This window comes from Heteronotia binoei, chromosome 21 (assembly GCF_032191835.1).
Source record: "Heteronotia binoei isolate CCM8104 ecotype False Entrance Well chromosome 21, APGP_CSIRO_Hbin_v1, whole genome shotgun sequence".
Classification (NCBI taxonomy): Eukaryota; Metazoa; Chordata; class Lepidosauria; order Squamata; family Gekkonidae; genus Heteronotia; species Heteronotia binoei.
The window spans coordinates 74,324,437-74,347,361 of record NC_083243.1 but is presented as its reverse complement, the minus strand read 5'-3'; the positions used below and the strand labels follow the sequence as shown (position 1 = coordinate 74,347,361).

The 22,925-nt window shown below is 42.8% G+C and overlaps 1 protein-coding gene across 1 annotated transcript in view; it reads right to left on the bottom strand.

The window, feature by feature from the left end:
* Positions 1-22,925, bottom strand: part of RYR3 (ryanodine receptor 3) — a 721,882-nt gene that overhangs the window by 445,753 nt on the left and 253,204 nt on the right. The window contains exons 12-14 of the mRNA XM_060262621.1: positions 11,609-11,730; positions 9,669-9,837; positions 6,149-6,284 (exon numbers count right to left, since the gene is read on the bottom strand). Of these exons, the coding sequence (XP_060118604.1) occupies positions 6,149-6,284; positions 9,669-9,837; positions 11,609-11,730 (427 nt within the window). The remainder of the gene's footprint in view (positions 1-6,148; positions 6,285-9,668; positions 9,838-11,608; positions 11,731-22,925) is intronic.

Sequence of the window (22,925 nt, the reverse complement as noted above, 5' to 3'; positions counted from 1 at the left end):
GCCTGAACAAAGGAAGTCACCTGACTAACTGATCAACCAAACAAACAGGTTTTCCCACTTCTTGATCTTCATTGACAGCAGTCATTATCTTCTTCCTAGGTCATGCAGACAATAGGGAATCAGGCACAGTGTTAACCCTATAATGACTGGAACTTTAGAACATTGCAAAGGACATACAGAACAGATACATATTTCCAACACCCCTTCTCAATGCCTAATGTGCAAGTCATTATACATTCAATAGTCATTACTCATTATTCACTGTAACATTCACATCAACTAGATTCATCATTTCACATAAACGTTCAAATCTAGCACAAGGTAATGGCTTAATAAGTATATCAGCTACCATAGCTTCTGTACAACAATATTCTCTCTTAATCAGCCTCTTCTGGTGTAGATCTTTCACTAGCTCACATTTAATACCAATAGATCTACTTCTGGCTGTTCTACTTTCCCCTTTACATATAGCAATACACGCTAGGTTATCTTCAAACATTACAATAGGTACAGGTTCTTTTATCTTGAAGTCTTTCAGCAGTTGAAAAATTCATTCAAGTTCACTGCAGGCACTGGCTGCTGACACACACTCAGCTACTGCTGTGGATTGTGCCACTATAGTCTGTTTTCTGCTAGTCCATTCTACAAGTCCAATTTCATAGAAGAGCAAGTATCCGCTGGTTGATCTGTAATTGCACGATTCTTTTGCATAATTGTCATCCATGTATCCAACTAGTCTGGGATTCTCAGAAGGTTCAATGAGTAGTCTTAAGTCCATAGTCCCTTTTAAGTATCTGGCAAGTTTCTTTACTGCATTCCAATCATGGTGATTAGGCAAACTTACTTTTCTGTTCAGTATTCCGACAGCAGCTGTGATATCAGGTCTGGTAGTTTTACTCAGGTACAGGAGTTTTCCTATAGCTTCTCTGTACTCTCCAATATCTTTGGGTGGTTGACCATCCTGAGCTCTCAGGTATGCAGGTTCAAGAGGTATCTTAGATTCTTTACAGTCTCTCAAGCCAAGAGATTCTATAAAGTCCATAATCTTTCATCTTTGGCACAGTTGAAAAGTTCCATTCTCAAGTCTCTCAATCTGTATTCCTAGATAGTGTTTAATATCTCCAAGTCTTTTGACTTCAACCTCTTTGTTCAGCTTTTCAACAATGTCTTTAATGTCTTCTTTGTTCTTGCAGCTCACGACCAAATCGTCAACGTAAACCAGAATGTATTGATATTTTCCATCTTTGAGGCTAGTGTACATGCAGGGTTCTGCTTTCCCTTGCTCAAATCCTTGTTGCTGTGTTAGTCCAGTTATTTTGTCATACCAACTTTTCCCAGTTTGTTTCAAACCATACAGTCCTTTGTTGAGTTTGAAAACATAGTTTTCTTTGCCAGGGACTTGAAAACCTTCAGGTATTTCATATAGATTTCCTCTGATAACTCACCATTAAGAAATGCTGTCTTAATGTAGGTGCCCTACAAGCATATTTTTAGATGATGCCACACTCAGTAGTGTTTTAAGTGTAGCACTATTGATAACTGGTACAAAAGTCTCTGAATAATCAGTTCCAAATACTTGTGCATATCCTTTGGCTACTAGCCTTGCTTTGTACAAGTCTATAGTTCCATCATCTTTGTACTTTATTTTGTAGACCCATTTGCATCTAACAGGCTTTCTTCCTGCAGGTAGCTTTGTAAGAGTCTATACATCTTTTTCATAAATTGATAGTATCACTTGTTCCATTGCTTGAATCCATTTCTCCTTTTCTTCATTAGGTAAATCACACACTTGTTTCTAGCTCTTGGGTTCCTCTTTAGGTTTCACAGTCTCTATAGATCTCACAGTGTCACAGTATCCATATTTCTGTGGTGCTTGCCCCTTTGTGCTCCTTTCTGATAGTCTTAAAATGAGTGGAGGTTCTGTTGCTCCCTGCGATGCAGTCCCCATTTCCCCTTCTGGTTCAGTAGAGTCTTCAGAAGGTAGACCTGCCGGTTCACTGGTGGTCACTACAGGTAACCAACTATACCAATCTTCAGAAGCATCATCAGTAACCTCAGGATCAGATCCAGGTACACAGGGTGCTTTAGGCAAATTACTGTAATCCACAAATACAACATTACAATGTTTGGTCTTATTCAGCTTTGGATCATAGACTCTGTAGCCTTTTCCCACTGAGGGATATTCTACTATGAACCCAATCTCAGCCCTTGCATCAAGCTTCCCTCTATTTTCTCTAGGAACATATGCATAGGCTTTTGCTCCAAAAAATTTAATATGCTTAAGTCCTGGCTTCTTGCCAAACCAAGCCTGGAACGGAGTAATTCCTGTTACTTTTGAAGGTATTCTATTGTGGATATACACTGCTGTATTTATAGCTTCAGCCCACAGGCCTTTAGGTAATCCAGAATGCATCAGCATTGCTCTGGTCATTTCCTGTAACACACGATTAAGTCTTTCTGCACTCCCATTCTGCTGTGGAGTGTATGGGACAGTCACTTTGTGTTCAATCCCTTCTGCTTTCAGAAATTTCTTAAACTCAGTATTGCAATATTCACCACCTCCATCTGTCAGCAAGCTTTGAGGTGCATGCCCAAATCTGTTTTTAACCATGGCAGCATATTCTTTAAATTTATCAAGAGTCTCATCTTTTGATTTGAGCATATAGACAGTGCTATATTTTGTCTTTGCTTCTGTGAAAACAGAAAAATTTATTTCTCCCAATCGAAGCTTTTATAGGCCCAACAACATCACTGACTATTGTATCCAAATACCTTTCATTATGCAAACTGCTTTTTCCATTTAAGCAAGGTGTGGTTCCTTTTGCTCTCAGACAAACATCACATCTTTCCTTGGATTTATCACAATGCACAACATCAAGTCCACAATCCTTTAGCAACTTCTCAACACTCTGCATGCTTCTGTGTGCTAACTTTACATGCCAAGCATAAACACATCTCCTATGATCACACTTTCTGCCTTCAGTCTGGCAAACAGTCTTTTCCACAACATCAACAGCATCTGACCTTTCACTTAAGTCCATAATATAATGAGCTCCATTTCTTTCATCCAGTTTAAAATTAATTCCAGAATTCTTCTGAATAATTTCACCATCATCTGCTTTACCAAGATATACAGCATAATTATTTCTTATAAGCACTTGGCTTGAAAGTAAATTCTCAATTGATTCAGGTGCATAAGCTACATTTTTCAGTCTTACTGGCATTAAATCTCCATCAGTGGTAAGCAATTTCATTTTGATCTCACCCACACCACAAACTTGTAAGGGTTTCTGGTTGGCACCTATCATTTCAGGTCTTTGATTTTCACCCAACTCTGAAAACATGCCTTTATATCGACAAATATGCATAAAAGATCCACTATCAATGAAAAATCTTCCTCTTTCACCAATAAAATTCACATTATTAACATGCATAGTACTTTCTCTGTTCTTTTCTTTGTTCCCACCTGGGCCATGTGGCTTGGAAAATTTCTGCTTTAAAAATTTCTAGCTGCTATTATTTCTATGGCCACGAGATGGTGCCCGTGTTTCCTCATTTGAAACATGTGCTTTAACATTGCTATTACTTTGTTCAGTAGCAGCATCACAATTATTACAATATCTTGCGATATGGCATTTTGCCCACATCTATGGCATATTATATCTCTTCTTGACTTATTCCTATACTGTGGTTTCAGACTTAAAGCAGACATAGAATCAGACAGTTCAGTGTCCTGGTCCCCAGATCTGGAGGCTGCTTCCTCCTTGATAGCATTTAACAGGCCTTCCAGACTCAAATCCTTTTGCAGTCTCAAAATCATCTTAATTGGCTTGTAAGTACTGGGTGGAGCTTTCAATATAGTTGAGATTAATTCTCTTTCTGCAATAGCCTCACCAAGCTCCTGTAGTCTGGATTGCATGCACATAAATTCCTTCAGACATTTAGTCACATTCTCCCCTTCTTGCACTTGAAAACCAAATATTTTGCCCTTTAAATCATGAATAGTGCTTATGGGAGTTTTGTTATATTTATCTTTAAGACATTCAAGCATTTCTTTTGCAGTTTTAAGAGTGCAATTCAGGAATTTCATATGCCTCAAGAGATTCTAAAAGGAGAGTTTTTGCAAAACCATCTAGCCTTTTAAAATTTGATTTTTCTTGCTCATTCTCAGGGGGATTTTCAGACAAACTCTTTCAGCTCCATAAATCCCAAGTCTTTGCATTAGGAGTGAGAGCCAGAATGAGAAATAGTCAACTTCAGGGTATAAATCCTATCACCGGTAGGTTACTCAAGGTACCAAAAACAAGATTTGCAGTGGCTGTTCATGAAGATGTGGAAACAGAAGATCCAGTGGCTCCTCTCTCTGGGTTCGACATTTTTCACAGCAATCAGGCAGGGCAGGGTTAAATATTCTTCCTTCCTCATTGGAGAAAAACGGCGGCTGAATGTGCGCACGTGGTCGCAGCAAAGCTCTTCCAAGGTCTCCAACGTAATCCACAGAAAAGGGGTTAAAAAGCTCTAAAAATTTCCTTTCTAGCACATCTGAGACTTTTAGACAAAAGTAGCAGCGTTTCCAGATTGAGACAATCTGAATTCAAAGCTCATTTAAGTCAGAATGCTCTCAGTAATGGCCAGAGAAAAAAAAGGTGTCGTTTTAAAATTGAGGCTTGTTTGCACAGCATTGCAGCCTCTTGCCTATTGCTTTCTAAATGCTCTCAAAGGGAATCCAGATTAAAAAAATTATTTAGAGTTCAAAAAGCAATCCCTGCTATAAGCTACCAGCTTGATGGCAAAAACCATGCTTCCAGCTACCAATTTTGTTAGGGATTTCTGTTTGAAATTCTATTTCTTTATTTCAAACAGTGCAATGGATCACTGAATCAAATAATCATTGAGAGGCATTTAACATGAAAGCAAAAACATATTTATTTCTACAGGGAAAGGTTACTGGGAGATAAAACAACAAATACTATAGAAATACATGCTTACACTAGAAGATCATGTGCTTAATGGAGGCTACTTCCTCTTTCTTCTTGACCTCTCTGCCTGAACAAAGGAAGTCACCTAACTAACTGACCAACCAAACAAACAGGTTTTCCCACTTCTAGATCTTGATTGACAGCAGTCATTATCTTCTTCCTAGGTCATGCAGACAATAGGGAATCAGGCACAGTGTTAACCCTATAATGACTGGAACTTTAGAAAATTGCAAAGGACATACAGAACAGATACATATTTCCAACAAGAAAAGGATTTGGACTTTGTGGGCCTATGTCAATAAAAGTAAAGCCAGATTTGGAAGCTTTGACTTTTTAAACTTCTATCCTGGAAACCTTGTTGGTCTTGAAGATGCTATTGGACTCAAATCTAGCTCTTTTACTTAAGACCTATGACTACCCACCTGAAACTATCTAGATTTTTAAAAAGGAACCTTAATTTATTGGCCAGGCTCTCCTAAACACCAAAGCTGCATGCCTATATTACATGTAAAAATAAACAGAGGTCATTTTCGCACTCACCTTAATCAGCAGCTACGACCCTCTTCACCGTGCAGTATCTGCGCGGATTTCGCACTAATTGCCGCCGAGCACCCAGAAGAGCCGGAAAGTCCTGGCGCTTTTGCGGCGCAAACGGAAACCGCCAAAAACCAGTTTCCGTTTGCGCCGCAAAAGCGCCGGGACTTTCCGGCTCTTCTGGGTGCTCCGCGGCAATTAGTGCGAAATCCGCGCAGATCCTGTGCGGTGAAGAGGGTCGTCGCTGCTGATTAAGGTGAGTGCGAAAACGACCAGAATGTACTAACTCTGGCTGAAGAATTTGAAAAGATTATCTTTACAACAAATATTGAGAAACAAAAAAGATGAATCAGATTTCTGTTAATTTGTGTGTTATGCTTAAATATAATTGTTAAATTTTTCTTTTACTTTCATGTAATCAAGAATAAATTATGCAAGCAATACATGTTGCATTGAATGCATTTTTTATCAAACTGATTTCTGCTCCCTATGATACAAACATACATAAAATAAGTTAGAAAAATACTGTTTAGTAATATTTTAAATTAATTTGGTGTTTACTTTATTGTTATTTGTTAAGAAAAGAAATGATTCTGTTTGCAGTTTAATTTTACAGCTGATAGCTGAGAACTCACCTAGCAATTTGTAAAGAAGATTCAGAATTTCTTTCCATGCTGTACCACTTTCCTCTCTGCCAACTGCTGTAAAATGAGTAGTATTATAGCAGACATTCAAGCGATCGATACAGTTCAAAACCAGCGCCAGCATTCCCTGAAAAGATGCCGCATATAACAATATGTTTACATGTCTGGAAGTGTATCCCTTCACAGTTTTAAATGCGTAGTAAGAGAAATGTTTAAAACTCATTCTATCTTGAATAGAGTACTAGCTTAAAAATGTGATCACAAGGGATGTCAGGGAGAAATATTTACTTTTTTTGTTCTATATATTCTGCAATGTTTAATAATCCTAATATATATGATTTCTTATACAATACCTCTTTTTCTTTTGTATCCCCTCTATATTTTATTTTGCTTTTTAAAATAAAAATATATTTAAAAATATTATCACCACCCTAACCCAAATGTAGCAGAGAATTACTTAGAATGAGAGTTTTTGTGCAATGTCCACTTTCAGTCTTGTGGGATTTCTTGTGCTTAGCACATAAGCAGCCTGCACTTGCAGAGCATGATAGCTGACAGTACCATTCTAAGCAGAGTTTTACCTTCTGAGTCAATTAAAGTCAACTGTCTAAGAAAGGTGTAATTCTGCTTATGATGTCACTGTGAAGCACTCTATGAGAGGCAAGCAGAGGCCTCCCACTGCAGGAATCATAGAATCATAGAGTTGGAAGGGACTTCCAGGTAGATAATTCATCTATTCCCTCTGGGAACATTATATGTATTCTTAAAAATGCATCTTTCCAATAAAGGGCACCTGATATAAGGGAGCTAGAGTTCTATTATATCCTAAGAGGATCAACTCTTTTTTTTTGGAGGATCAACTCATAAATGTGCAGCTAACCATCCAGCAGGAGATGAGTAATAGAATATCATGGTTTTTTATGAATGTTAATTTTTATTCTACTACAAATAGACTCTTCTCTGTAACAGGAATCTCAGATTTCAGTATAGTCTATGATTAAGACAGTAAACTTCAAAGTAGTTTCAAACACTAAATTTGGATCACTTCAGAGCAGTTGTTTACCTAAAATATATAATTTTCAGAAAAAATAAATAGTGATGCAAACTAGAAAAAATGTTAAATGTAATATTTAAAATAATTAACATAATATAATGAAATGTGTAAATATTGTCTGGGTAGAGGATCTAAGCAGCGCCGGCCTGTGGGCACATGGTGCCCCAGGCAGGCTCCCTGCCTGCCACCCCCCCGCCACCACCCTTCCCTTCATCGCCTTCCCCTCCCCCACGCCAAGGCTGGTCCTTGTCTACTGCTGCCTTCCATCCTTTGTCGCCCGTCCCCCCCACAGCAGGTCCTTGCCCACTGCCACCACCACCCTCCTTCCCTTCATTGCCTGTTCCTCCCCCCCTGCAGCTGGTCCTTGCCTGCCACCACCCTCCTTCCCTTCATTGCCTGTTCCTCCCCCCTTGTGGCTGGTCCTTGCCTGTCGCCACCACCCTTCTTCCCTTCACAATGCTGTCATGGACTGCTGTAACATCATCTTCTCTGAAGAAAAGAATCTTCTTGCTGCCCATCAAAGCTAACCTTCAACAGTACATCATTGAAGAAGAGCACCAGTCATCAACCACATCCTGAAACCCATTTACTCCCTTTTGTTTCCTATTGTCCCCTCCTAAGGTATTACAATAGTGACCATTTGCCCGCAGATTGACCATTCCAATTTCTTTGTCAATAAAATTCTTTTGTTTTATTTCCTAGGAGCCATCTCCAAGTAGGCATAACTCATTGCCTTGGGATATGAAAATTGCTATAAAAGGCCAGCTTTTTGGCCTTTCAGAGATGCCTCTGACAGTACCCCTACCTTGCTGCCGAAGTCACCCCCAATTCCTGATCAGTTTTGGGCCCATTATTGCAAGTGATGCTGGTCATCTCTTGCTCCCCCTTTTCCTTCCTGTCATCAGTGAAGAATCGTCCTTCTTCCGTCGTCAAGAGGTAAAGTATTGCCCCTCATTGTTTTCCTGCTCATGCAAACATGCCTCTCAATTTCTTACCTATTTTTTCCTAGATCTGCATGTGTGTTGAATATTTGTGGTTCCTTGTGTGCTCGAGTGTTTTCTAATAAACATCTATTTTTAGTTTTAAAAATCTCCTAATTATTTAAAGGGATTCCTTTGGAGGACTGACTCCTGTATACACAGGTAGGTATACATGGGGTAGGTATTTGTGGGTTTCCTGCATTGTGCAGGGGGTTGGACTAGATGACCCTGGAGGTCCCTTCCAACTCTATAATTCTATGATTCTAGATTATCAACCCTGTACTAATCTTTGCCCACCAAATTAAATTCCCCCATACTTCTTCTGAGGGCAATTTGACTAACAGGTCTTAGGTACGCACATGAACACATGACACTGCCTTGTACTAAATTAGATCCTTGGTCCCTCAAGGTCTCTACCATCTACTCAGAATGGCAGTAGCTCTCCAGGGTGTTAGACAGAGATCTTTCATATTACTTACTACCTGATCCCCTTAACTGCAAATGCTGGGGGCTGAACCTGGAGCCTTCTTCAGCTAAGCAGATGCTTTACCACTGAGCCACAGCTGTAACTTAGTGTGCTATGATTGTCAAAATGAAAGTGCACCATGGACAAATGGGCTAAAGAACCTTATCTCAAAATGTGCAGATCACTAGAAGGAATGCAGTGGCTCCCTTCCTTATATGCTAGTAACAAGTGAGTTATATGCTAGTAACCTCTGATTTACTTCCTTAATAAGCAAAAGTCACTTCCCTCTGGGAATTTGCCTCCTGAAGATAAGGGAAGGTGATCTAGGTATGAACAAGATTACTGTAGCCAGAGGTTTCAGAAGAACTGTGCTTTGGAACAACCATCCAGGAATCATGAGGCCTGGCAAGCTCATGACAAGAAATGTGATCAATCAATATTACTTTGTAATTAAGACATCATTGGCCAGACATTCTACTTTTTTATGACAATACCTTGCAAGATATGTAGAGGATATGGACCAGGAGACTTGATCTCCCCTTGGGTTCAGGCCACACGGAGAGTAGACCTGTTCACTCCCAATATTGGAACATAAGATCTGGAAAGATACTGCTCTAAATAAATCCAGAATCTCTTGGTTTAGTTAAAAATGCTCTAAATCAGGGATGGCCAACGGTAGCTCTCCAAATGTTTCTTTCCTACAACTCCCATCAGCCCCAGCCATTGGCCATGCTGGCTGGGGCTGATGGGAGTTGTAGGCAAAAAACATCTGGAGAGCTACTGCTGGCCACTCCTGCTCTTAATAATGATGAGCAGGGGGAAAGTAGTACATGAGCCACTTTGAATCTTTCCATGGCTGGAGAATATCATTACACAGAATCTTCTTATAACAAGCCCCTAAGAGTCTATGGAGAGTATTAATTAAAACTGCATGTTAAAAGGTGGAACCTCTTCTGCCTGTGGTCATCAAGCCATTTGTCATATACAGATAAAACCATTGTCCCTTCTGACCTCTTCTTTGAATAGATTTTGTCTATTCTTGAGAGAACGAAGTTTGTTCTGTTTATCTTCATGTTCCAGCTCTTCTTCTGGAGGCAGAAAATATGTAATCAAGTCTTGCAAAGTCTGTAGTACCTCTTCAAAAGGCAGAGTGATGGGAGCTGAAGTTCTGTTATTTCCACTAAGAATCAATAGAAAGGAAGAAAAACAACTGTCACTGAAGAAAATCAGTAATAATCATCAATGTGTTCAAAATCCAAAATAAAACATTTCAGTTCTGAAATACAGCTCCTGTGATGTACAGAATATTTGATAGTACCTAGTTTCAAGCTGGACAATCTAAAATGAAGACTTATGAGCTTTTTATGAATCTGATTGGACAGCCCCAGTCATCGAAGGGTGTTTCTACATATTCCAGATAAAAGTCATCATGAAGAACTACTAAGTTAAGAATACAAATCAGGTGGAGAGGAATGACTGGTATCAATACAAGCGAATGATGAGGATTCCTCAGGTGGAATCTGCCTGGGGGAGAAGGACAATTCACTCTGTCTAGCACCTCTCCCTCAGAAAAACTCCGTATGAATATATGAAAAGCGGAGCTGATGAGTTACTGGTTCAGCTCCATCAATGGACATAGTATTTCCTAGCATAACCAGAAGACAGGCAGGGACAGAGTAACATTGAATGAAGGTGAGCTGTCAGCCATCTCAAAGCAAAGCCACTTAAGGAAAGAAATCCCTTTTTCCTCAAGCTGTTGCAAATAATTGCCTAAAATAATGCAATAATGGATTGACTTCAAAATTAACTGATAAGGACCAAATCAATCAAAACAAGAATAAGCTAGTTTCAGAGGACTTCTAGGAACTGCAAACCTATCTTGATGAACTTTACTTGCAAATATGATTGTTTAACAGCTGTTGCTAAAGGGCAGGAATTAATCAGAAGGATATGCTACTCACCTAATGTAATAAGGCATTGCTTAAAGAGTCTCTCCAGAGGCCCACCCCCAATCTGTTAAACCAATAAAAGAGGCTTCCAGAAGACTTATCAGTTACATTGACGTCAATCTCTGTAAACTATCTTCATTAATAAACTTTAACCTGTATTTTTGTGGGTTAGTTATCACTAGTCTTCACCTTGCTTCAGTGATAACAGATAGGGAAAAAACCCTATACTTGTTTAGACTATTTTGAAGATGGGATTAAGCAACTGTTCAGAGAAAATGTGGGTTTCTTATAAAGACAGAAAAATAAAGTAAAGCAAAGCCATAGACGATATTAAATGTAACACAAGGATCAAGACTCTACTTAATAATGGTGTAATCATCATTTGTATTTTTCAGGGGTGCTTCTCTTCCTAGTGGGGAAAATATGGCTACCTGTAACCTTCCCCCATCATTACCACCACCATAGATTGTGATAGAGCTTTGAAGTGCTATGGTGTGCAGAGTCTGGGACATAGAACCACAATCACCTCTGGCAAGCTCCTATGGAAGAAATTAACATACATAAGACACACTATGAAAGGAATGGTCATGAGAATGCCCCCTAAAAAGTTAAGTTGTTGAAATGATTTAAAGTTTTGTATTAGGCAAAAATGTTGAAGACTCCTTTTGAGGAACAAATTTGCTTTTCTGAAGTGCAAAGCATTCTTTTCAAGAGCATTTGCTGCAAATTGCTAAAACCAAGATTGGGGTGTAGAAGGTTAACACACCATTACCTTCAATGAACAGGGGAAGATCATTTTTAAAACTCACTTATAAACAGAACAGTGCATAGACTTTGTGTTAAAATTTACTTTTAACTTGTAGGTTGTAAACAGCATTTTACATAATTCTTCAAAATAATGCAACAAAAACTACTTCAAGCAGTTAGGATTAGACTGCCAAAGATCTTTTATATTTGAATGAAATAATTTAAAAAATCATGAGATTAGATAATATGCCATACCTTATAAACTGACTAAACAATCTTGTTGTGTTGCGAATGATTCGAGCAGCCTGAGATTCTTCATGCTGACATCTTTGTAATGTGAGACCATCATCCATATGTCCTTCTTGGTGCAATATAACCTACAAACAATATCCGCAATAATGGTTTACAAATAGTGTATCATTCATACTTTCAAGTAATAAGCAGTACTTCAAAGTAATGACATTTATTTTTTGTTTGGAAATGCCCAGATCCTAAATTTCAAACATCTGGACAATGAAATCTATTTGTGCTTTAAGTTTAAGGTTTAAGTTTCTGTGTGCACATCTGGACAATGAAATCTATTTGTGCTTTACTATTCAGATCAGATAATATTCAAACTCAACATCACATAAATTAGAATTGTTTCTTCAGAAAACTGTAAGAGATAAATAACTGAAAACAGGTAAAATTTTAGTTGAATCCATATCCTTTCATTACAAGATTTACTTACAATACAGTCAACATCTTCCAAACATAGAGCACATTTTAAAAAAATCTTTCTTTAGCTCCATTGTTTTTAGTAATTCACTGCCTGGTGGCTGTGGATAAATGGCTGAGAGTGAATAAATTGAAATTACATCCTGGAAGTACAGAAGTAATTCTGGTTAGGAAGTTGGAGTTCTTGAAGGACATTACGCTCCCCACTTTTGATAGGGTTCAGCTGATCCTTGCTGACTCAGTGAAAAGCTTTGGGGCAATACTGAACAGAACATAATGCAGTTGTGAAAAAGCCCTTCTTCCACCTCAGCCTAGCTCATAAAATGGCTCCTTATCTTGATATGGCTAATATGGCCACCTGGACCAATGTAGAGACTAAATGCACTATGTCACCACGACATAGAGACTAGATGCACTGACAGAGACTAGATGCACTGTACATTTGTGTTCCCTCAAAACAGGTTTGGAAACTCCAGTTGGTGCTGAATTCAGCAGCCCAACTATTACTGGGAGCTAGATGGAACATGCATATTAGTCCCAATCTGCAGTCACTTCACTTGTTGCCCATTAGTTACTGGACTCAAAAGTATTGCTTATGGCCTTGGATCTTCATATCTGTGAGATCACTTTTCCCCCTATGTTCCACCACAACAGCTTCACTCAACTGAACAGAGCCTTTAGCAGGTGCCATCAGCAAATGGGCAAAATCAACAACTGCCCATGTGTGCCTTCTCCACTGCAGCCCCTACCTCGTAGAATGGTCTGCCTGAGGAGGTCAGGAAGGCTCCCATTCTCATGTCTTCCCACAAACAATGTAAAAATTCAGGTAGGTAGCCATGTTGGTTTGAAACAATAGAACAAAGTTCAAGTCCAGTAGCATCTTTAACAACAACAAGGTTTTATTCAAGGTTTAAGTTTCTGGGTGAACATTAACTTCTTCAGATACATTGAAATGAAAGTTGCCAATCCATACATACAGGTAGAGGGTGAGCAGCAAATTAGCATACAGCAAAGTAAAGTTGTTTGACACATGGAAGGACCAAACTGGAATAACAACCTTAGTTTATATGGTCATCATTTGTTTGGATTTAAACATATTGAAGGAAATAATCAGAGAAAGATGGGCAGATCTACCCTTCTTAATTGTGGAATGCTGAGAGTAATTAATTGAGACCCTGCTATTACACTTCATCCATCTCTTCAGTGTGGAGCCAACTTTACAGCATCCTCTTCTTTGAGGCTGGGCGACTGGCTGCGCAGTGTATCTCCTTTGTCTTCAAAAAAGAAAAATGCATTCCTTTTTATATATATATATATATATATATATATATATATATAAGATAGGGATACAGAATAAAAAGAGTTGGGTAAGTGAGGGGAAAGAAGAAAAACATCATTTTTCAAAACATAGCACGTATTTTAACATATATTAAGGAAATGAAAATATATTATGAAAATATAAAACAAAATTGTAGCAAATCACTATAACAATGTAAGCAGCCCATACTACCAATTCCATTTTCATTATTTCCTATCTATAAGACTGGGATCAAAAATAGATGGGAAAGAAAAGAAATTCACTTTATATATAGTTTTAAAAGGAAAAATACATTCCAATCTGCCATTCCAATTTCCCCTTTCAGACAACACACTTATGGCACCTATCAACTGTACCATTACCTTTAAAGCCCTATATGGCCTAGGACCTGCCTACCTGAGGGACCGTCTCTCCCCACATGTTCCCCAGAGAGTACTGAGATCGGGAACTCAAAATCTCCTTGTCGTCCCCGGGCCAAAGGAAGCCCGTTTGAAATCTACGAGGGACAGGGCCTTCTCCGTAATGGCCGCTTCCTGGTGGAACCAGCTGCCGGAAGAGGTAAGGGCCCTGTGGGATCTTGCTCAATTCCGCAGGGCCTGTAAGACAGCCCTCTTCCGGCTGGCTTACAACTAACCGGCACTGAAATTTGAAATCGAGTGTAGTTTTATAAGATTGCTGTATGTTTTAATATTTTAATTATGTAAATTGTGTGAACTGTTTAAATTTTAATCATGTAAACTGTATGAAATGTTTAAACTTTAATATTCTTATGTTAGATTTTATATGCTGTAAGCCGCCCTGAGCCACCTGGTGGGAAGGGCGGGATACAAATTACATATAAAAAAATACCATCTCAGGCTCATTCACGTGCTCATCTTTATTTATTTTATTTTATTTATTACTTTATATTTATATCCCGCCCTCTCCGCAAGCGGACTCAGGGCGGCTTACAATATCATAAAAACAATCAATTTCATAAAACATATAAAACCATAATACATTTATCAGGTTAAAACTATTACGATATCTCAGTCTTGTCTGGCGGTATTAGGTTCTGACTATGACCACCAGCTTCTGTAGGATGTCCGGTGGCAGCCCATTTTCAGTCAACCAGAAAAGCCTGCCTGAACAGTTCGGTCTTACAGGCCCTGCGGAACGCCGACAAATCCCGCAGGGCCCTTATAGCTTCTGGGAGGGTGTTCCAGAGTTCTGGTGCTGCCACCGAGAAGGCCCTAGATCTTGTTGCGGATAACCTGGCTTCAACACATAGGCACAGGGAGAGGACGGGGTAGACGCCACTCCAACCATCCCCAAAACAAAACACACACTTATCAAAAAAACTAAATAAGACATCATTACCATCTGTACTTTAACCAGAACCTTGGGTCCGAAAAACCACCGTTGTACTTCAACTATAGTAACATAATGTCCCCCCTCCGAAAAACACACCCAATCATAAAAATCATTAACGCCTCTTTAATTGACCTACCAACTCCAACAAATATCTCCGCCTGATGAAACTTCGGATCACTCCTAGGACTATGCCTGATACTTCAAATTGCCTCGGGCTTATTTCTAGCAATACGCTATTCAACAGACACTGCCCTTGCATTCTCCTCCGTCGCACAAATCTCCCGAGACATCAATTACGGCTGATTAATCCGAAACCTTCACGCCAACGGAGCCTCAATATTCTTTATCTGCCTTTACCTGCATGTTGGCCGAGGCTTATACTACGGCTCTTATCTTTACAAAGAAACCTGAAACATTGGAATCCTACTAATATTCTTAACTATAGCCACAGCATTTGTAGGGTATGTCTTACCATGAGGCCAAATATCATTCTGAGGGGCCACCGTAATCACCAACCTGCTTTCAGCCCTCCCATACATTGGCCCAACATTAGTAGAGTGAGTATGAGGGGGGTTTGCAGTAGACAACGCAACCCTAATCCGATTCTTTACATTTCACTTTCTACTCCCCTTCACCATCCTAGCAATAATACTCTTACACCTCCTTTTCCTCCACGAAACCGGCTCTACCAATCCCACAGGCCTTAACTCAAATACAGACAAAATCCCCTTCCACCCCTACTTCTCGTACAAAGACCTACTAGGGGCAACAATACTAATTGCCACTTTAATAACTCTCGCTCTACTATTCCCATACCTGCTTAGCGATCCAGAAAACTTTACACCCGCTAACCCCCTCGTCACTCCACCCCACATCAAGCCAGAGTGATACTTCTTATTTGCCTACGCCATTCTACGATCCATCCCAAACAAATTGGGCGGCGTCCTGGCCCTATTCATGTCCATCATAATCCTCTTACTAGTGCCAATAATACACAACTCAAAACACCGAACCGCCCACTTCCGCCCACTTACACAAACCCTCTTCTGATCACTAACAGCAACAGTTCTCATCCTTACCTGAATCGGAGCACAACCAGTAGAAGACCCGTTCATTCTAATCGGACAGCTGGCCACTGCCCTCTACTTCCTAATTTTTCTCGCCATCACTCCTATAGTCAGCAAGTTAGAAAATAGCATACCCCGTCTCCGTTTTATGGGGCGGGAGGACTTGTTGTTGGGGCTTTGGGGGGGTGTGGGGTGTTAGTTGGTTTAGGAGGATCGTTTGTTGGTCTGGTTTTATTTTTGATCTATTTGGGTGGCATGCTTGTTGTTTTTGCGTATTCTGTGGCATTGGCGGCGGAGCCTTATCCTGAGGGGTGGGGGGACTATTCTGTTTTGTGGTATTTAGTGGGGTATATTGTAGCTGTAGTTGTTGGTGTGTATTTTGTGGGGGGTCTGTGAGGCGGGTTTTGGGGCATGGAGGGCGTAGAGGGTGTTGGATTTTTTAATTTACGGGGAGATTTTAGTGGAATTGGGTTGTTGTTTTCTAGTGGCGGGCCGATGTTGTTTTTGTGTGGAGGGGGCTTATTGCTAGCGCTTTTTGTTGTGATGGAGTTAATTCGAGGGTGGGAGCGGGGTAGTCTGCGGATTCCGTAAAGGAGGGTCAAGATTAGGCAGGTGATTAAGAGTAGTATAGGGGTGGTTAAATAGGTTTTAATTAGGCCGGTGTTGGCTGTGGAGAGGGTGGTTGCTAGTTTAATATTGGAGGTTTTTGTTATTATTGGGCCAATATGTTCGTACCATGCTATGTCATTAAGTTGTATGGCTGTTGAGCGAGCAGAAGTAAGGCTAATTATTGGTAATAGGCGGTGGTTTGTGATGTTGAAGAATATGAGTTGGGTCAGGTTTTGGTGTGGTACGGTTTTTGTGGGGTTGGTTATAAATGAGGTGTGTTGTAGTAGGTCAATAGTACATAGGAGGCCTAGTAGGAGTGCTAGGGTTGCAGAGATTTTAGTGGTTGTTGGTATTGTTATGGTTTGTGTGGTTGTTGGTAGTACACTTGATGTAATTACTAGGCCGGCTATAATGCTAGCCGTGGCTAGGCGGAGAATTGGGCTGATTTGGTTTTTGTTTGATTCTGTGAGGTGTGGGGTTGAGTGGTGGCGGGGGTTGTGTAGTTGTGTGTAAAAGGTTAGTCGTAGGCTGTAGGCTGTAGTAAGGGTTGTTGCTAATAGTGTAGTTGATAGGGCTCAGGCGTTGAGGGCTGATGTATTTATGGCTTCAATGATTGCATCTTTTGTGTAGAAGCCAGCAAGGGATGGTATTCCTATTAGGGCGAGGTTGCCTAGGGTTATGCAGGATGTGGTGATTGGCAGTGTTTTTTGTGTGGCTCCTATTTTACGGATATCTTGTTCATCGTTAAGGCTGTGGATAATGGAGCCTGAGCATAGGAATAGCATTGCTTTGAAGAATGCGTGAGTGGTGATGTGTAGGAATGCCAGTTCTGGTTGATTGAGTCCTACGGTTAATATTATTAATCCTAATTGGCTGGATGTTGAGAAGGCAATGATTTTTTTCAGGTCGTTTTGTGTGATGGCGCAGAGGGCTGCAAATGTGGTTGTTATGGCTCCAACACATAGGCACAGGGAGAGGATGGTGGGGTAGGTTCTTCTAATACTGTATATACCATTAAATGCCAACAATTAGGGGTGTGCATTCGGTTCGGGCGAACTGAATCAACCGCCGAATCATCCCTGATTCAGCTGTATACGGAATCGCATACAGCCAAATCCAATTGGGGCCCATTATGCGGGAGCCGAGTACGGCTCCCCGTATACTTCCGTATAGATATTCGGAAGTATACAGAAATCCATGGAAAAGGCGGGAAAGGGGCTTCTGCAGCCTCAGGGGAGCTGCTTGCCTCCTTTCCTGCCTTTGGTAGCTTTTTCCCACCTCTCCCATAGCCTCCTGGGATCAGGGAGGGGGAAGAGGAGCCCCAGCAGTGAATCCAAAGCATGCATTTGCAAAATACTTTGCAGGGCTGTTGTGTAGCTGATCCCCCAGCCATCAGCAACATTGTTGTTCTTTTGATCTTTTGCTTACTTGGGTATCCAAGTAAGCACTGTTGTCTGGCCAATCACAGAGCAGTGCTATTTTTTGAAACTGCTCTCTGTAGTGCCAGAGAACCTTTTTAAGGAGTCTGCCTGACTGGACTCCTCCATTGCTGCTGTGTTGGTGTGTGAGAGAGATTGTGCTGTGCTGGCCCTTGGCCTCATCTAATGCTGCTCTCTCTCAGCCTTACCAGACTTGCCTGGAGTAGAGAAGACGTCTAAGGTAAGACAGTCTTGGGGGTTTTTGTTTTTATTTTAGTTGGTAAAAGGACTTTTTAAGACTCAGAGTCCCTTTACTTATCCAGATTTGGGTGGTGGGTAGCTTATTTGGGGTTAGGGTTAGGGGGTTCTGCTGGGGGAGAGGGCCTGGGGTGGGGGAGGGTTTGCCAATTTGCCCATATCTTACTTTAGTGAGAGGACTTTTAAAAGTGCAGTGTCCTTTTACTTTTCCTGATTTGGATGGCTTGGATTTCTTGGGGTTAGGGTGAATGTTTTTTTTTGGGGGGGGAGGGGTTGGTAAAGTTCCTGTATTGTTAAAAGTTAAGTTTTTTACAGTTTCAAAAGGATTCTGTGTTTGATTTGTTGCTGCTGTGTTGTGCTGCTGTTGTTCCTTTTCTCTTCTGGTTCTTGGGGGGGGGGGTGCTGTTTGGCCTAATTTTCATTGTTTAAAAAGCCACTTTTTTAACAGTTGAGTTTGTGTTGGCCTTCTGTTTGGATCTATTCTCTATTGCTGCAGGTTTTGCATCCTCCTGTCCTGTTGTCCCCCTTTTCCTTGTTCTGGTTTTTTTGGGGTGGGGGTGGGGGTGTTGTTGACTGATTTGGCCTGAGGTTTCTTATTGGTGAAAAGGCCACATTTTTAACAGTTGAGTTTCTTGGCCTTCTGTTGTCCCTTTTCCTGGTTCTGGTTTTTTTTTTTGGGGGGGGGGGGGGGTTGTTGTTGACTGATTTGGCCTGAGGTTTCTTATTGGTGAAAAGGCCACTTTTTAAACAGTTGAGTTGCTTGGCCTTTTCTGATTGTGCTGGTTATTTGGGGTGGGTGGGTTAAAAGTTAAGTTTCTTTCTGTCACGTTTTGGTTTTTTTAAATTACCTCTGGTTGGTGTGGGGGTTGGTGAGGGTGTGTGTGGGCTGGGTCACTTTCACATTTTTATAGAGTTATTTTTGGAGTCTGTGCTTTCGGTTTGGCTAGGGCCACTAAATAGGCTGCCCCACTAATAAGGGTGTTTTTAGGGATTGTGTTTTTTGAAATTAAAAAAAAATTAATCCAGTTTAGGGCTTTATCTCCTTTCAAAATTCAAGTAGGCCAGATGGGGTGATTTAAAAAGATTTTAGGTTTCTCATAAAAGGCAGCGTGATTACTAGGCCACATCAGGCTCCTTTTTAAAAAGACTAGGGTTGCAGTGTATCTTGCTTTCAGCCACTGAAAGCTGGTGCATTCTTAGATTTCCATACGGTAAACCACAGCTTCTCTCAAGTTATAGGGGACACCTGATTTCTAGTTTGCAAGGAAATCAGGTTTGTCCCAGGATCTAGTTAGGAGAAGTTTAACTAGGAGGATATAACAAAGATTGCCTTCATCTCAAGGTAGCCTTTTAAAAACTGTAGCCAGGTAGAGGAATGATCACCTAGTCTCCTAAACTTTACTAGACTACTACTACCCCAACCCAAAGAGGGACAGGTTAGGGACCAAAAAAACAAACAAACAAGTTTTGGTGGGAAGGTTCTTAAAAAGAAGTCAGGGCACCTGTTGGTTCAGGGTACAGTGCAGTGACTTAGGTTTGTAAAAAAAAACCCACTCTCAGTTCAGGTTGTGTGAGACTGGCCAAGGGTGACATGAGTGACAGGCAGCAGAAGAAGGGCCGTGGGGGCAAGGCCAAGGAGAAGACTAGAGGGGTGGAGGGGAGGGGGAGGACCCAGGTCTCCCCCCCACCTGTGCGTGGGGCCACTCCACAGCCGCCTTCCAGCACTCCGGCCTCTGGCCAGAGTGTGATGAAGAAGAAGGCCCGCCTTGGGCCCTTCATTGAGGCTGCTGCTGGGGCGTCCTCAGCAGAGGTGCCAGTAGGTGCTAGCACTGAGCAGGGGTCTGCTGCTCAGGCAGTCTCTCCTCCAGCTGATGTCGCTTGGCCTCAGCAGCCTGAGGAGGGGCAGCAAGAGCAGGCTTCCTTGAAGATGAGCTTTGGGGGCAGTTTTCTGTCCAAAACGATCACCCCAAGGAGGGTGCAGAGTGTCGTGCAGGAGCTGGAGGAGAAGCTGGTTGAGGAGGACCAGCCCTCTTCTTCGGTTTCTTCAGGCACCAGCAGTCCTTCAGGGGATGACCAGGAGTGGAGGCCGCATGGGGTGGAGGGGGAAGAGATGGAGACACACGAGGTGCTTCCATCTCTGCCCACTTCCCCCCGGCGGCCAGCCCCTCCTGCCACCCCAAGACACAATGTGTCTGCCCTGAGCACCTCAAAGGAGGTGGCTCCGGACACCCAAGCTGCCAGTCAGTTTGGGCATCCGTTCTCCTCTGAAGTCTGGAAGCATTTCCAATTTATGGAGGATCCAAGCTATGCGCAGTGCCAGCTGTGCAGGGCCCGGATCAGTTGTGGACGGGACCCTGCCCACCTGACTCCGGGAAGGATGCAGAATCACCTGTGGAAGCACCACCCGGGGGTGCTTCTTAAGGGGGAGAAGCAGGCTGGTGCTGTGGTGCCCAAGCGGCCAACACCACCCAGCCAGTAGGTTCATCCCATCATGACAACCTCCGCTCTCCAGGAGCATTCTTTGGGAGTACAGGGACACCAGGTATCTCTGCCTAAGATATTTGGTGGGGGACGCACCTGTGTGCCAAGAGGGGGAATCAGGTATGGTCGATCGCCCATGGGCTTTCATTTTCAGTGATCGAGAATCCTGGGGTGCTAGGGTTGCTCAAGTACCTGGCACCCTGGTACAAAGTTTCTGCGAGAACCACCATTAGCAGGACCATTGTGCCAGCTGTTTTCAGGGTGACCAAATCTGTGGTGAAGGAGCATTTGTCCCATGCTGCCGGGGGGACTGTTCATTTCACCTCAGATATCTGGAGCTCCCAACATGCTTCGAGGGGTATCTCTCCCTGATTGCGCATTGGTGGCAACCCAGAGAGCTGGGGGCAGTGCAGTGTGGGGGTGGGGGTGGCAGCAGTAGCGGAAGGCAGGGTCAGGGCCGCCAGGCCGGCTATCTCTGGGCCTTGCTGCACGCCGAAGCAGTCGATGCTCCGTACACGGCGGACACTCTCAGAGCCATCCTCTCATGGCAGTTAGAGGGCTGGGTAGGCAGCGGGGACATCGCCATGGGCTTCGTGGTGACTGATGGTGGCTCCAACATCAAGGCGGCTGTCCAGCGTCAGGGCCTAAAATGCCTTCCTTGCATGGCCCACCTTCTCTACCTCATGGTTAAGGATGCATTGGGCCAGACGAAAAGCCAGGATCGTCAGTATCTAGCTGCGATCCATGAGTACTGACTTCTGCTCCAGAAGTGTCGGCACATCACAGGTCACTTCTCACGCAGCAATACGGACTTGTATTGGCTACGTGAGAAACAGACACTGACAGGCATGCCAGGGTACCGCCTGATCGGTGATGTCAGCACACACTGGAACTCCACCTGTGCCATGCTGGAGCACATGGTGGAGCAGAGAGCAGCCCTGGATGCCTTTGTCTCTGAGAGGAGGGTCTTTCGTGATGAGAACAGTCTCACCCAAGAGGATTGGGTGGTCATTTCTAAGACTGTGGAGGTTCTTGGGCCCTTCAAGACCCACACAGAAATGCTCTCGTATGACACGGTGAGTATCACACTGGTCACCCCATGGTCCAGATGGCCCGTCAGGACCTGGCCTCATTTCTAGTGCCAGCTCAAGGCTGTGCAGATGTTCTTCCAGCGGTGCACGCCCTGGTTGTTAGGCTGCAGGAAGGGCTTGAGGCCCACTTTCAGACTTTCACCCAGGATAAGGTCTACATTATGGCGACCATGTTAGACCCGCGTCTTAAGGGCACAGTCACCAAGCGGGCCAACGAGCTTGATTGCTGGCGAGACAAGCTCTCCCAGAAGGTCGAGCGTTCCAGAGTCAGGGTGGGCTCAGTGCCAGTAGTTGTGGAGGAGAGGGGTGGAAGCAGCTCATCTGCCACTTCCATTGCTGTTGTTCATCCCCAACCTCCCCAGCTAGGCAGTGTTTCCCACCAGACTCGCGCCACGAAGCGTCCTGAGATGACACTCATCAAGCGGGTCGTTGGGCCCTCTAGGAGTGGTAGGGCACCGAGAGCGAAGACGGGTGCTGCGATGGTGAGGGACTATCTTTTGGAGCCCCTCGACCTGCAGGAAACATCTCCTTTGGACTACCGGGTCATGAAGGAGGAGGTCTGGCCGACCCTCTCCTCCGTTGCCAAGGCGTTCCTCTCATGCCCACCGATGAGCGAGTGCGTTTTTTTTGCATATGGGCGACATTATCTGCCCACATCGCAATTGCCTGCAACCCTGGACAGTTGAGCAGTTGGTCTTCCTGAAGGTCAGCTTGCCTCTGTTCAGCTTCCCGAATGTAGACTTTGAGAGTGAATGAACTGAGCACCTACTTGTGCCTGCATCCTCTCTTGGCCCATGCTTGGAAGGTGGTTGTAAAACGCTCCTCCACTAAAAGAAAGTCCAAAAACTCACTTACAAATTGATTGGCAGTGCACCCCCCCCATCCCTCCCCAAACCAAAAGTGAATGCTGGTTTAAAATCTGCAAAGCAATCCAAATTTCCCCAGTTCCCCATCCACACATGCCTAATAATACTGAAAGGGCCATCGCAGCCCCCAACTGTATCCGACAGCACTCACAGGCCCAGCCAGGATAACTCAGGTTTTTTTTTTTCAGGGGCAGGAGGAGGAAAGAGGGAGGTGCCACTGATGATGACAGGCAGCCAGCAGCCATACCAATGCTGAGGTCCTTCTAATGGGACAGTTATAGCTGGTGTGCTGCTGAGCTGAGAGAGAAGGAATGGTTGCCTTCCTCTCACACAATCTGAGGCCCTCCCAGTGATTTTCCTCATTTGGGGTGCAACTCTGGCTCGCCTCCTCATG